The 15,470-nt window shown below is 43.3% G+C and overlaps 1 protein-coding gene across 1 annotated transcript in view; it reads left to right on the top strand.

Moving 5' to 3' along the window:
- The window catches only part of herc2 (HECT and RLD domain containing E3 ubiquitin protein ligase 2), a 101,079-nt gene that overhangs the window by 4,069 nt on the left and 81,540 nt on the right, over nt 1-15,470 (top strand). The window contains 12 exon segments of the mRNA XM_034217170.1: nt 824-955; nt 2,832-3,054; nt 5,075-5,175; nt 9,338-9,479; nt 9,627-9,731; nt 9,852-10,023; nt 10,772-10,945; nt 11,797-11,985; nt 12,734-12,885; nt 14,061-14,218; nt 14,426-14,539; nt 14,884-15,135. Of these exon segments, the coding sequence (XP_034073061.1) occupies nt 824-955; nt 2,832-3,054; nt 5,075-5,175; nt 9,338-9,479; nt 9,627-9,731; nt 9,852-10,023; nt 10,772-10,945; nt 11,797-11,985; nt 12,734-12,885; nt 14,061-14,218; nt 14,426-14,539; nt 14,884-15,135 (1,914 nt within the window).

Genomic DNA, 15,470 nt, shown 5'->3' with positions numbered 1-15,470 from the left:
CAAATCACGTCTCAAAACATATCGCTTCACACACACTGCATTGTCTTGTTTATGTCTCTTATGCTGGTGTTATGTATTGTGTATCTGTGTTTTCTGTACGTTTGTACGCCGACCTTGAGAGCCTTGAAAGGCGTCTATATAAAATAAATGAATTATTATTATTATGAACTTAAAGTACATTTGGCTGTTGAAGAGGCCCCTGTTGTGCTTTTGGGGGGTTGTCCCTTTCCTGTAGTGTGTTATATAAGTTTGTGTGCATGTAAATGGTCTGCAAAGGCTAAAATCTCCCACACTACCCCCCCCATAATCTGCATAATAAGTCGTCTTTATTTCATTGTGTGTGCGTTGTTGTGTACATTCGTGTGACCATTGAACGATGGTTTGATTCGAATACCTCAATCGCCTTGAAGTTAAAGGTGGGGTAGGTAATTCACTTCAGAAACACTTTTTGTTATATTCCATGGAATGCTCTTAACGTCTCGATAGCAATGAATATCTTAAGTGCTTTGACAATAAATACATTACAAAAATTCATCTGTGGAAGCCGTAGCACTGTGAAAAGCACGACCAATCATTTGAGCCGGCCCGGCTAAAGTAACTGGATGGCCTACCTGCCTGTCAGCCTTCCATCTGTGCACAAACTCATCTCGTGCCCTCATTGGTCATGTGCGCGTTAGTGTGTGTTGGAGGAGGGGCTCTGTAAGGAAGTCTGAAGGAAGGGGCAGATTCTTTCCGGTTGTGTATTTTCAAATGATAGCGCTGGTTTCTCCATTCTTACCTACCCTACCTTTTAATGTCAGATATTCTTTCTTGATCTTTTCAGAGGATTGCACCGACTGCTTTGGAACTCAGAAAAAAGATGAACCCAACGACAAAGAGAAGAAAGAGGAGGAGGAGACGTCCACCTCCGTGCATCACTCCATCATCGAGACCTGGGACTGGGGCCGGCAGCCAAGTAGGAAGGCCACCAACACAAATAGAAATAGAAACATCACACTATGTCCTCCTGCTACTACGAGTGGCTGTTTTACGCCTTTCTGTTTCCAACTGGGGTAATGAATACCACGCTGGGAGCTTTCACAACACGTAGATGAGGACTAGATACTGACCGTTTCAACACATGGCCGCCGCCGCCGCTCTGTGTTGATCAGTTTCACTGCTGATGAGTGCATGTCCTGCTGGCTGGCACGTGAGATGTGGAAACTGTGAAACGATCACTCTGTCTGCAGGTCTGAGAGGGTATTTTTTGCCTCGCAGTGTAATCTGGGGAGGCGTTACAATGCGGTCAACAGAAGGGTGGCATCCAGCGTAACATGGCCTTTAAATAATACCTGTTTCTTTATGCTTTTTTGCAATACATTGAATATTCTAGTAGTCCCTGCAACATGTGTCATGCAAAAAGAGGGAAATCACGTGTAAAATTGACATATTTTTTAATTTCAACCAGGCATCTGTTACCAAATCCATACAAAAACCTTATATAACAAGTTTCAGAATGTTTTAATAATTTACGTTTTACAATATTTCAACATAAACGCCTCTTCAAATATCCAAACCCAACACATATATCATAGTCTCTCCCCGAGACTTGTTGTCAGGGTGGGACAGTGTCATGCTGGGGGGAGATAAGCTGAGGCTGGGGGTACTGGGGGGGGGGGGGGGTATCAGTGGATACAGGCTGTGGCTAGTCACCAATGGGGTGTTTTTTGATCGAGTGAGGCAGGAAGTCAGTCTGGTCTGATGTTCAGTGTAACTTGATCTCTGAATGGTTGCTATAGTTAGAACTGTAAACGTCTTATTTTCCATATCTTTGTTCAAATATCTGGAATAATATGATATAAGAAGTTCAAGCCCACATGTTGTTTTATAACGGGATGCTCTCAAAGAAATACCATCACCTCACCTGGTGCTTTAAGCTGCCTTCAAAATAAAACCACAACGCCTTCTTTATTAAATGAAAGAATGACTTAATAAACAAAAAAAACAGGTCACCATTGTAAAAGAGGTCTATGATCTCAATGGGTTTTATCTGTATAAATAAAGGTTTTGAATTGAATTGAATTGGAAAAACAGCAAGAAAAATACATGTTTAAATAATCAAATCAATTAGTAGCTCCAACCTTTTAACTTTGCAAAATACTGGACTTTTACGGGACATTCGGTTGTTGTGAATTAAGCTTTTTTCCGTCCAGTCCAATGTGTTGACTTCTCTCTTCATTGGTGGATCTTTTTGAAAGAGTTAATTAACCCCTTCACATTTGGCATTATCCAGGGCAAGCTAATTTTACCATGGGTAATTTATAATAAGTCCTGCGGTACATATCTGTCCTGACAGAGGAGCACAGCTGACCTCCGGCAGGTCTTCATGAAGCTTAAGTGGATTCAGAGTGGCTATTTTAGCTCGTCTCATCTTCCCTGCAGCACTGCTGTATGAAATCGTGACGAAGCATGTCTTCTCTTGAACAACATCACAACAAAAGGCTGATTGTGAGAGTGCAGAACATATTGAATGGGGGGGATTTTTATTTACTTATTTAGAAACAGAGTACAAGTTGCCTTAATAAGCTCTAAGTGTCATGAGATCCTTTCTGGAAACACCGTGAGCTGTGGTGCAATGTGTTCACTTTATTTGTGTTTTTATTTATTATACGTTTTAACAAAAGGTGTGTGTTTAAAAAGAAAAAGACGTGAGTGGGGTAATTTTGAAAGTGTATTTTAAAAATGTTTTCTCTTTTTGCATTCAAAATGAAATGATCAAGTTTTTTTTTTTCTGTAAGAAGTAATAATGGGTGTAAAATAAGGTTGTGATGAATTCTTCTCCCTGGTTGCAGATGAGACGGAGCTGAAGGACTGTCTGCTGGTGCTGGTGGACGATCAGCAGAAGCTCTCGGCTCAGATGGCTAAGAGCACTCTGTCTGCTCAGCGGCTCCGGCAGCGACTCGTCATCCTGGAGCGATACCTCATCTCTCTGAGCCACAGCATGATGGAGGAGAAGTACAAGGTCCGCTGGAAGGGGCCACCCAGCCCCCCCCTGCCCGCCGCCGACAATAAAAGGTAATGGTAATTGTGCGGAGTTAGATGAGCCAGAGGAAGGACTGTGAGTGTGCATGAGGACAGAGCGTTGAGTAATGTGGAAGAAACCATGCTCAGGTTTTCATTTGGACCTTAAGGTAGATTCAGTTTGCAGTTAAAAGACAAGGCCTCCATTGTGACACACGTTTTAAAACAACAATGACTAATCTTTAAAAAGGTCCCTCATTAAGTTTTATTAATCGTGCAGCCCTAGACTGGTGAGTGTGCTTGTGCCTCTACACCACATGTGTCAAACTCGAGGCCCGGGGGCCAAATCAGGCCCTTGGTGGATTTAATTTCGGCCCACAGGATAATTTCTAATTACTATTAGATCTGGCCCGCCGGTATATTGCACGCACACCTTCACTCCATCCTGAGGGTCTCCTCAGCTCAGAGCCTGAGCCCAAACATTGATGACCTTGCACCCAAGATGAGATGCCAAGTATCTGAACTAGCATCACAGAGCAGCACACTGAGTTCAATGGATGTTTCCTTCTGCACTTTCTCTCTCACGCCAACAGGGCATGTTTGGTTTTCTCTTTGAGGGGAATAGTTTTGTTGAAGCTGTTGTTGGCCTGTGGAAAAATGTAATCATAAGAAATGACTCTGGAAAAGCTGCAGATAGAGCCATAAGAAATGAATGCAACTGATTATTTAATGTTGTTTTTATAGGCAATCATTGAAGCTTTGTTAGTTCCAGGTTTAATATGTGCAATAAGTTCATTTCAATAAGTTCTGCAATAAACATTGAACCAGTTCGGCCCTCCACTAATACCCATTTTTTTTATTTTGGCCCACTGTGTATTTGAGTTTGACCCCCCTGCTGTACAGTATATAGTTGTGAGGGCTGCACTTGTTTTTATTTAAAATGTATATCCATTTTAAACGTCTATTGAGGTTTTTTCGATAAAGCTCTGAATGTATTTGACACACATTTTGTATAGCTTTACAACAGATCTAAACGTGTATATTAAAGCTGGTTCACTGCTGGTTGTTTTGCATGTGTATGGCCATAAAGAAATAATAGAATTAGTTGGCATTTTCCAAGTTTATTTTAAACAATTGTGCTCTTCAAGCTTCAAACTATTCAGTACAGCCCCAGAAGCTCTCTTGGAAAAACCCGAGTGTTTTCTAGGAAAGCTATGAAAAACAAACTAAAGCTGTAGATTAAACCAGTCCAGTAAAAACAACAGTTTGTAATGGTAAACACTGGCGCATTTCCACTGCAGCGCGTAGCATGGTTTAAGCGTGCCGTGCCAAACCCGGGCCAACAACCGGGCTGAATATTCTAAACTAGTGACGTGAGTGGTTACAACTACAACTACATGAACATATTTGACCGTGATTTCATTGTAATACACGTTTCAAAATTATGCCGAAGTAACAACATACTGATACTGGTTAGTAAAAGCCATGAATTAATGCTTTGACAAGTCTGCAGACAGACGGCAGGAGAAACACCTTTTAAAATGCGTGTTTTCTGAATGGAAGCTAAGCTAACGCAGTATATGCTCCGACCGTCCACACTCACAACAACGGCCTACAGACATAAATAAACCAGCGACTGTATTCACCATGACACAGGCAGTCTGCGGTTTGTACTTGTTTCACTTCTGTCTAGTTTCTGAACAGATATGAAGAGCTGTGAGCTTGAGTGCTAACAGCTAACGGTTGATGTTGGGTTTCTGTGGTTCGCATTGAAGATGACGTCACGGCTCCGCCTACACTGCGTTACTATAGTTACTGCCCCAGCTACTAAACTCAGAGCCATATATGGCGCTGACTAAACTGTAATGGAAACGCAGCATAAAGTGAGACTGGCCTTCCAAGGCCTTACTATACCGTGCGAGGCCCTGCAGTGGGAATGCGCCATTATACTGTGTATACATAAGTTGCTGGCTTGTTTGCGTTAAAGCCTACAGCCTGTGCTCAAGTGCTCACTTTGTTTTCCTCTTCTTCACCCTCTCATGTTAATCTCTGTGTGTTCTGCTCTGTTTTTCAGCACTCGTCCTGCCAGTAAAGGAGTTGAAGGTTTGGCCAGAGTTGGCTCCAGAGCCGCTCTCTCCTTCGCCTTTGCTTTCCTGCGCCGCGCCTGGAGGTCAGGTAAGAGTTTCCTACCTGTGAAGAAGTGCTGTCTGTGTTAGAGCCGCTGATAGCTGCTGTCAGAGTGATGGAGTGTCACTACACAGCTGTGGATTTACATCTTGCACCATGTCACACACTGCTCATAGTAAACAACCCAACATGTTTCTCAATGCTATGTTTGTAGCCTGAGCTTGTGATATCAGATAGATGAAGAACTGCTGGGGTTGAGGGCTGAACAACATGGGAAATTATATTATTGCATTAGTTTGAACCGTTATAACGACTGCATTGAAGTATTCAAACATTTTCTTTTTGAGTCCTGAGATAAAAGACAGAATTCTGATTTTTTTTCTTCTAAAAGGGTAATCATTTAAGACGTTTTTTTTGTATTTCATTTTTTTTATTAGATTTTTCTATTCGTTTTCTGAAACAACTGAACAATTAGATTAAAGTCAGATTTATTTAATTGTATTTCTATGGGCTCAGAACAGTCTCATAATACACACATGCACACAGAAGGATTCAAACTTGTATTTCCGGATCCACACTTGTGTTTTTCAATGCACACATAAATGTATTCCGTTTCATATACATGTAAATAAAATCCAAATACTGAAAAAAGTTTTACATATGTATTTTTGATCCTCACATATTTGTTTTCCGTTTAAAACCTCTGCACCTGCAAACACAAACAGCTTTCTGTGCACGGATCGCTGTGCATTCGTGTGTGGGTTTTTTGAGACTCCCCTGACGGTCAGCCGATTCGTACTTGCTGTGTGGACGCTCCGTTACGGCCCGTCCACACAGCGGCGTGCGTTGAAGCTTCCAACGCTTCTGCCCATTCACTTTGAATGGGGTGACGTCACTTTTAGCCGAACTGCATCGTGGGAAGCGACGCGGAGCGTTGCTGGCGTGGCTCGCTGCAAAAGTTGAGCAATGCTCAACTTTTGACGCCTCGGCAGAAGCGTCAGCCAATCAAACCGCTGCTTGTGTGTCAGGGGCGGGAGATTCATGTGATTGGTTGTTGGTCGAGTGTCAGACACGCCCGCCGGCAAGCGTCAACGCACGCCGCTGTGTGGACGGGCCGTGAAGGTCAGCCGATTCGTACTTGTAATTCTATTCTAAGCCAATCACATGAGCGCGCCCCCACGAGGGTAGATTTCTTGCGTTCATGACGTCGCGCTTCATGTACAGATTTTGCGCAGTCCGGAGCTGACGGCTCCATGGAGCCTGCCTGCAGGCGCTAATCTCAGGACACCTCCACTCTCAGTACAGCGCCACTTTCCGAACAGGAAATGCACGCAAATACAAGCCTTTATATTATTAAGGTACAGCGCCACTTTCCAAACCATTGATGAATGCTTGTGTACACAAAAACGGCAGGCAAAACCGTTTTAAATGTGCGTTTCCTGTGTGGCGAATACAGCTGCTTTTATATATGTCTGTATGAAGTTGTGAGTGTGGAGGGAGCAGCTACAGGTTAGCTTAGCCTAATCGATCAGTGCACTACGAAGCCAGTGCTAGACAGTGACCTGTTAACGGGGGGGGAGCCCCGCCGGTCATTATCGGCCGATATTCACTCTTAATAGTTTGATCGGTGCTCTCTATAAAGGCCGATCAGGAGAGCTGGATCTGATCGATATGGACATAAACGCGAGTGAAGTATAACCGGACAAGAGAGAGAGATCAGATCAGCTGCTGAGTCTGATGGAGACATGCTGCTCTGCATGATCACCTGATGCTCCGCCCTCTGTTTAGCGAGCTGACCGGACCGCGCAAAATGCGTATATGAAGAAATCTACCCTCGTGGGGGCGCGCTCATGTGATTGGCTTAGAATGGAGGAGACATCTGATTGGCTATAGATAGAAAAAATTACAAGTACGAATCGGCTGACCGTCAGGGGAGTCTCAAAAAACCCACACACGAATGCACAGCGATCCGTGCACAGAAAGCTGTTTGTGTTTGCAGGTGCAGAGGATTTAAACGGGAAACAAATATGTGAGGATCAAAAATACACATGTAAAACTTTTTTCTGTATTTGGATTTTATTTACATGTATATGAAACGGAACACATTTGTGTGTGCATTGAAAAACACAAGTATGGATCCGGAAATACAAGTGTGAATCCTTCTGTGTGCATGTGTGTATTATGAGACTGTTCTGAGCCCATATATTTCAGATTATTTATTTATTTATGATTTATTACATACATATTTATATTAGGGCTGTCAAGTTAACGCGTTAATAACGCGTTAACGCAAAAAATAAATAACGCCACTAATTATTTTAATGCGATTAACGCATACATTTTTTGTCCTCGGCTGCCCCGAAGTTTCAGAGCGCATCGAGTTTAAAATACCATCTACAAGCTGATGCTGACAGCCCCGCTCCTGCTGCCCGCTTGTGGCAGACCACACTTCCACGCTCACCGGCAGGCACCGACTGGCTGTTGGGAGGACCGGGAGGGTGTGTGTATGTGTGGCCCGAGCGAGCGAGAGAGAGACCTTACGTGCATTGTTGTTGTTAGCATCTGGTGCTAGCTAGCAGCGCTAATGGATATAAGGAGCTGTTTAAATGAAAACAGAGGAGCGACATTTCGCCGACAACTGCGCCGAGCACTTGACTTTATGCAGGAAGACAGTGGGACATTGTACGAGAAGTCAGCACACTCAGCACGGATAGTGCGCAACATGATCGCAGCGTCCAGGCAGCTCCCGTTCGAGCATATGCCTTGAGTTGCACATAGCTCCAACGATCACACACACACACACACACACACACACACACACACACACACACACACACACACACACACACACACACACACACACACACACACACACACACACACACACACACACACACACACACACCACACACACACACACACACACACACACACACACACACACACACACACACACACACACACACACACACACACACACACACACACACACACACACACACACTTTATTGTATGAGAGGTTCCAGGTTGAATTGAGGCGAATATTTGTAATGTTCAGAAGTTGTTGTGTTTAATATTCATGAGAATATGCGTCATTGTTCAAATGATAATAAACATTAGCATAAAGCATATTTGTCCACTCATATGTTGATAAGAGTATTACAAACTTGAAAAATATTCCTCTAAGGTACATTTAGAACAGATAAAAAAATGTGCGATTAACTATTTTAATCGACTGACAGCCCTAATTTATACATATATTTACATTTTATTTCCTATATTTAATTTTGTTGTAAAATAAAAAGTGAATCCCCCAGTATAAGTGAAGGCAAACAAAAAAAGCAGCAGTGTTTAAAAGTCCTTCCTGTTAGCATGTTAGCAGATGTAGAATGTGGTCTGATGTGAAGAGGAGAGCTGCCGGTCCTCAGGGACTGGGTGGGAACAAAAGAGCCTGTCTGCTCTCTGAAGCCTTCCTGTAACATGAGACACACACGCACACACACACACACACACACACACACACACACACACACACACACACACACACACCACACACACACACACACACACACACACACACACCACACACACACACACACACACACACACGTAAAACACACTCACCACAGCCTCCTCGCTCTATTCCTAGCACACACTAGGTCAGAGCGGTGTAACAGTTTTTAATTCACCCACCGCCCAAATCTTAGACATTAAGATTTTAGAGTTTCTTCAAGTGCTATAAGGATAGGGCTCGTTTTATCTCATTAGTGACCTGTTGTTTTAAGATGAATGTTTGTAAATGCATGCATGGATCAGCCCATATAATCAATAGGGATGTACTGGATGTGATTTTATTGAATTTAAATCCAAATTAAGCTTAACATGTCTATTTTCAAAAGATAATCACTCTTTTTTCTAATTAGAACATTTACATAAAGTGATTTAGATTTAAATAGACGTTTTATTCCAATGGTTGTATGAATGTATGGTGCTCTTAGATTGCTGCAAGTCGGAAAAGCCATTGCATTAAAGGCTTTTTAAATTGTATGCAAACGTGTGAGTTTACTGTAAACTGAACCACTGCGTACCCTCCTTTTGCGCTCATGCTGGGTTTGACAAATTGTACATTTCAGATGTTTTCCCCCCTCTTTGTGGGGTAATCTGACCACTGTGCCTCGTATAAAACAGAAGAGTGTTTGGTGTGTTTCAGGGGACGATGCAGACCTGTGCAGTGAGCTGCTGCAGGAGTCTCTGGACGCCCTGCGAGCGCTGCCTGAAGCCACGCTGTTCGACGAGGGGACCGTATCATCCGTGTGGCTGGAAGTCGTCGAGAGGGCCACCAAATTCCTCAGGTTCGTTATTTACTCCTCAATTCACATTCAGAAAACCATTGACTTCCAGGTGAGGGAACAGAAAGTCCTAAAATGCTGAATGGCATTTGGATTTTAGGACTCTTTTGTAAGATGTGTTTGATAATCTTTTGTGTTTCTCATGTGTAGTGACGTACATGGGAGTGCCAGCACCAAAGGCAACATTCCTCTGCAGGATCAGCACCTGGCGCTGGCCATCCTGCTGGAGCTGGCTGTGCAGAGGGGCACCCTGAGGTAACCTTCAACGCCTTTAACACCTTTAAACCCGCTCACAGGCCTCTGCTGACACCCTGCTGAAGTGCTCTCTGCTCACTGTGTGTGTGTGTGTGTGTGTGTGTGTGTGTGTGTGTATAGTCAGCTGCTGTCTGCTGTTCTGCTGCTGTTGCGCTTGTGGGAAAGCGGCACCAGAGAGATGGATAACGAGCGCTCCACCCAGGGAACCAGCGCCCCCCTGCTGCCCCTCCTGCAGCGCCTTCACAACATCCACAGCAGCAAGGAGGAGCCCGTCGCTGAAGAGGAGGCTGAGGTAATATCTCCCCCTCTCATTAGCAGTACAGTTAGACACCGAAGGGATGTTAGAAATGGAACAAATGTTATTTTAACTCATTTTAATGCCACTTAAAGGTGGGGTAGGTAATTCACTTCAGATACACTTTTTGTTATATTCCATGGAATGCTCTTAACATCCCGATAGCAATGAATACATGAAATGCTTTGACAATAAATACATACAAACATTTCATCTGTGGAAGCCGTGGTGCTGTTAAAAGCACGACCAATCATCTGAGCCGGCCCGCCTTCAAATTCTAGCGCACTCGAGCTGGTTTCTCCATTCTTACCTACCCTACCTTTAAACATAGGATATGAGAAGAACCTTCTTAAATGAAATCACAGTGTGTCAAAACAGCAGTATTAGACTTCATTCACACTAACTAATCAAATTAAACTTTATTTATATAACACTTTTCAAACACAAAGGTAACACAGAATGCTTCACAAACCAAAAACATAAACAGTACACCAAAAAAACTAAAACAATACTAATTTGATTAATAAGAACCCTTACCAACACAGGATTGAATAAAACAAGAATAAAATCAGAATAAATACCAATAAGACATTTTCTTTTTTTAAATAACTGCATTTTTCTACATTCTTTGAAGCAAAGTGTTCATCCCTGAATTGACAACATACAGTAAAACATGCCTGTTGTCCTCTTCCTGTTTAAGATTCAAGCTAACTTGAACTTTGTGATTGTTTGCTGTGATTCTCAGATCCTCACAGTGCAGATGAGTCCTAACGAGAGCTTCCTCCGCTACCTGACGCTGCCTCAGGACAACGACTTGGCCATCGACCTGCGGCAGACGGCCGTGGTGATCATGGCTCACCTGGACCGCCTGGCTTCTCCCTGCTGCCCCCCCCACTGCAACTCCCCCACATCACACAAGGTGAACTCCTCTTACCAACTCAGCATGGTTAGTGATCAGGCATAGAGTACATGTAGCTGGATTACATCATCTGGAAAATGTGTTCCCTTGACGTTACATATAAATGATGCCTGAATATGATTTAATGAAAGGCAGGTTTTACTATGAAAACATTTTTTTACCCTAACCTAAATGTCTTGGTTTCTTATTCTCTAATATGGAACTATTATAAACAACTGTGAACATTCTGGTTCACACTGGGGTTAACATTGGACGAAGGAGAAGGTGGATTGTGAAAAAGGACCAGGTTTATGGTTATGGGGGAGGTTCACAAAAACAAGCTTTGACAATTAGCCCCGCTAGGTCCTGAGGCTGTTCGGGGTCCGTGGATCACTGCAAGCGAGAGAGCAGAACCAGGTTACCAGCATTTATACTGAGAGCTTACCTGATGCTGCTCAGCTGTCTGGTCTCCGGCCGAGCCACTCCCATCCCTCCAGCAGCCGGCGCCCTAACCACACCCCGCTGCCACAACAACTATTAAACATTAATACAATTCATAATTAAAATAAATTTTCTTAGAAATATAAATATACAAAAAGTAAGTACAACAAGAACTTGACAATTACTCTGAACATTTTTAAATATGTAATGTATCAGAATTTAAAGTTGAAGATCTGCGCAATTTTAAACGAGAAACGTTTAAGCTTCACAGCAATTTGTATGAGGAACGGCTCGCAAGATTTGTTTATTTTTGCACGACAGTTAATCAATTTTCAAAGGTTGACCTTAATTTTCTACGCAGTATTTGTTATGCTCATGTGTTTCAGCCCATGTGACAGATGTGTCCTCCTCTCTGCCCTTGTTTGTTGCAGGGAACTCTGCAGGAGGTGATCGCCTGGGGTCTTCTGGGCTGGAAGCTTTACGCTAACGTTAACGGGCCGATCCAGTGCAAAGCCCTGTCCAGCGTCGGGGTGGCTCAGATCGTGTGCTCGGAGAAGGGCTTCCTCATCCTGTCCAGCAGCGGTGCCGTTTACACCCAAAACTACAAGAGCACAACCCTGGTCAGTTCTGACACACAGGTGGATTCTGTTTATTAACGCATTCTCAGTAGTAGTAGCACCAATTGGAAAACATAGCGTATTGCGATTTTTTAATGATAGCAACTGTAACATTATATGATATATAACAGGGAAGATTTCAGCTTGTGTTAAAGTCTCTCATCTTAAAGTCAATGGACTTTATTTATACTTTATTCTATACTTTTATTACTGAAATAAGGTCAGTAAGCTAAAGAGATTTTAACATTTTATTCTATGACACAAAATAAGTCAGTAAATACCCCACTGGTGAATTTAAAAACGGCGGTTGCTAACAACTATCTAAATGAGACGACTAAACGTCATCACGCCCTACATTAGCCGCCTTTAGCTTAGCGATGGTGACGTGAAGTCATGTGACCGTGCTGTAGTTCCTTTATAGCTAACATTAGCTTTTTACTTCAGAATTCATCAAGTGGTGTTAATATGTCGAGATTATCCTGCTGAACAAAACGTGTAAGTATCGTTAACGTTTGTTTGACACAGAGATTATTTTCTACATAATCAAAAATCACATGGAACAATATTTTTGTGGTGTGATGCTAATTTCTGGGTCGACTTACAAAAAGATAATTTCATCCCTGCTCCCCTTTATTGCACTACTCCACATTGCGATTTAAATAACATTTGTATTTATCGTGCAGCCCTGGAAGCAGATCCTTTTATCTCTATTTTCGGCTGAAGATTGAGTTTCTTAATTTGTTGGTTTCAGGCTCCGATGCTGATCCACGGTCTGAGCTCCAGGAAGATTGTGAAGCTGGCGGCTCATCCTGACGGGCAGCACTACCTCGCCCTGTCCTCCAACGGGGAGGTGTTCTCCTGGGGCTGCGGGGACGGAGGCCGTCTGGGACACGGAGACACAACGTAAGCAACTTAAAGAAACCCTGCGGCTGTTTGATCTCTTCAAGATCCACCTAACTACTCGCAGTGGTAGAACTAATACTCAAATACTCTCATACAAGTAAAAGTCTGGTCTCATTTAGACATGGTATATGTCCACAAGATAAAACGTCACCTTAACTCAACATACTGCTGGGAATTCTGCAAAATTGTACTAAAGTATAGAACTTGGGTAAGTGTAATGCCTGCCAGATACGCCACTTTCGCATTGCCACCTCCAATATAAAATATCATTGATATGGAAGATTGAAGGTACGATTAGACGCTTTCACACCGCAGTACTTTTCCCACTTTAGTTCCGATATAGTTCCGAAATGTCGCGTTCACACCAAAAAATCCGGAACAAAAATGTGTTCATGAGAACTTTTTTACCCCCTTTTAGAGAGCAGGGACTTTCGGGGAGAAAAAGGTTCCTATTTCTGATTGGCTGGGCGGATTGCAAACCGTAAAACAGTAAAACTCCCAAAAAGTTTTGTGAAGCCGCCATTTTATTATCCTCGCATTAGCATTATTAGCATTAGCCCAGCGCACAAATGCAGAGAGACTAACTTATGGCAACACAAAAGAAAACATGGGAGCGGTGGAGATGAGGAGGTGTCGGCGTTCTGGCGATTTACTCGGAAGGCTTCAGTAGAAGCTGCTGGGAGTCCCAGCAGCTTCTACTGAAGCCTTCCCCAACTCCGGGGACTTCCGGCCGGGGACTTTGGGCGGCAGTATATGCCGTGAAGTTGTTTGCGGCCTGCCAGTAAACCCAAAGCAGCAGAAGAAGAAGTGACCTCAACGGCTTCATTTGCCTAATCCTTCCCCAGGAACTTATTCCGGTGTGAACGCGATCTGAATTTAGTTCATGAGAACTAAAGAGTTCTCATGAACTAAGTTCTGATGAACCTTTGTGGGAAAAGTACTGCGGTGTGAAAGCGCCTATTGTGGCAAAACACAAACATGTATAAATCGGCTAATAGTTTTAGAATTTAGTAGAAGGAATTTGGTTAAATAAGTGTAATTATAACACTAACTTTCCTCAACAAAAAAAAGCATAAATCAAAGCTTGACATACATTTCTTTTTTTTTTCATTTAGAATTTCCTGAAAAGCTTCTTGTATTTGTCCGCTACATTACCTCTGTATTCTTTCTTTCAGGTATCTAGAGGAGCCGACTATGATTGCAGCCTTCAATGGGAAGCAGGCAGGGAAGCATGTGGTGCACATAGCGTGTGGCAGCACTTACAGCGCGGTGATCACTGCTGATGGAGAGCTGTACACCTGGGGCAGAGGGAACTACGGCCGGCTTGGCCACGGTGAGATCCTCCTGCAGTAAACCGCTGGATGATGACACATTATCTGACATTTAACTGATTTATTTTCTATACTTACGGGAAAACCCTGAACGTCCGTTTGTCATGAATTTAATGCGAAACGTACAATGTATCTATTTATTCATCAAAATTAAAGATTTTTTGGACTGGAAATGTAAAAGTCTAACTCCTGCTTCTGTGTGGTCTCAGGCTCCAGTGAGGACCAGACCACCCCGATGCTGGTGACGGCGCTGAAGGGGCTGAAGGTGATGGATGTGGCCTGTGGGAGCGGGGATGCACAAACACTCGCTGTGACAGAAAACGGTAAGAACACAAGTCTTTTTTTCAAACAAAAAGACTTCCAGCAACAACCAGGGTCAATCAGGGTTGATCGGCTCAAAGAAACCTGTAGCTTTTCTGAAAAGTTGAAATATTTTCAACTTGAATCAAACTGAACGGCAGCACAAAAGAGCACTCAAATATATGCTGGGAGTAGCGCTTTTTCTCGAGGCAGCTGCATGGGATGGCATGTGCTCTGTACTTATTTGAATCAATTGCTCAGAAAAAGGCAAATTCAATTTTATTGTCAATCTTTCAGTTTGTGTGAACAGTTTGCGTGTACAGACAGAGACATACCTTATTAACTCGCCCCCTGTGTGTTCCCACAGGTCAGGTCTGGTCCTGGGGGGACGGGGACTACGGTAAACTGGGCCGCGGGGGCAGCGACGGCTGTAAGACCCCCAAGCTGGTGGAGAAGCTGCAGGACCTGGACATCGTGAAGGTGTGCTGCGGCAGCCAGTTCTCCGTGGCCCTCACCAAAGACGGACAGGTGTACACCTGGGGGAAGGGGGACAACCAGCGGCTCGGACACGGCACCGACGAGCACGTTCGATACCCCAAGCTCCTCGACAGCCTGCAGGGTCAGTTCACAGTTGTAAAATAAACTTAAACTTGGAGCACCTTCTGTGACTCGTAATCAGAATTCACTTATTTACTTTTACAGCGTTACAGCAAAAGTGACATGGCAGCTAAAAGGCAAGCCATGATAAAAGTAGCTAACATGTTAAAAAAAACACACGTTAATAAAATGGACGAATAAGTACACATCCATGGCTAAAAAATGTGCAGCCGCATTTACTAGCAGTAGCTTAGTGATGATTGGTAGCTTTTTGATAGTTCCAATGCATTCTGTATACATACCTATAATATAATTAATAATGTAATTGCCTGGAGACAGAGGGAATAAAGCAAATAA

The sequence above is a fragment of the Gymnodraco acuticeps genome, unplaced genomic scaffold, assembly GCF_902827175.1.
Source record: "Gymnodraco acuticeps unplaced genomic scaffold, fGymAcu1.1, whole genome shotgun sequence".
Classification (NCBI taxonomy): Eukaryota; Metazoa; Chordata; class Actinopteri; order Perciformes; family Bathydraconidae; genus Gymnodraco; species Gymnodraco acuticeps.
This window is presented reverse-complemented; position numbering and strand designations above follow the sequence as displayed.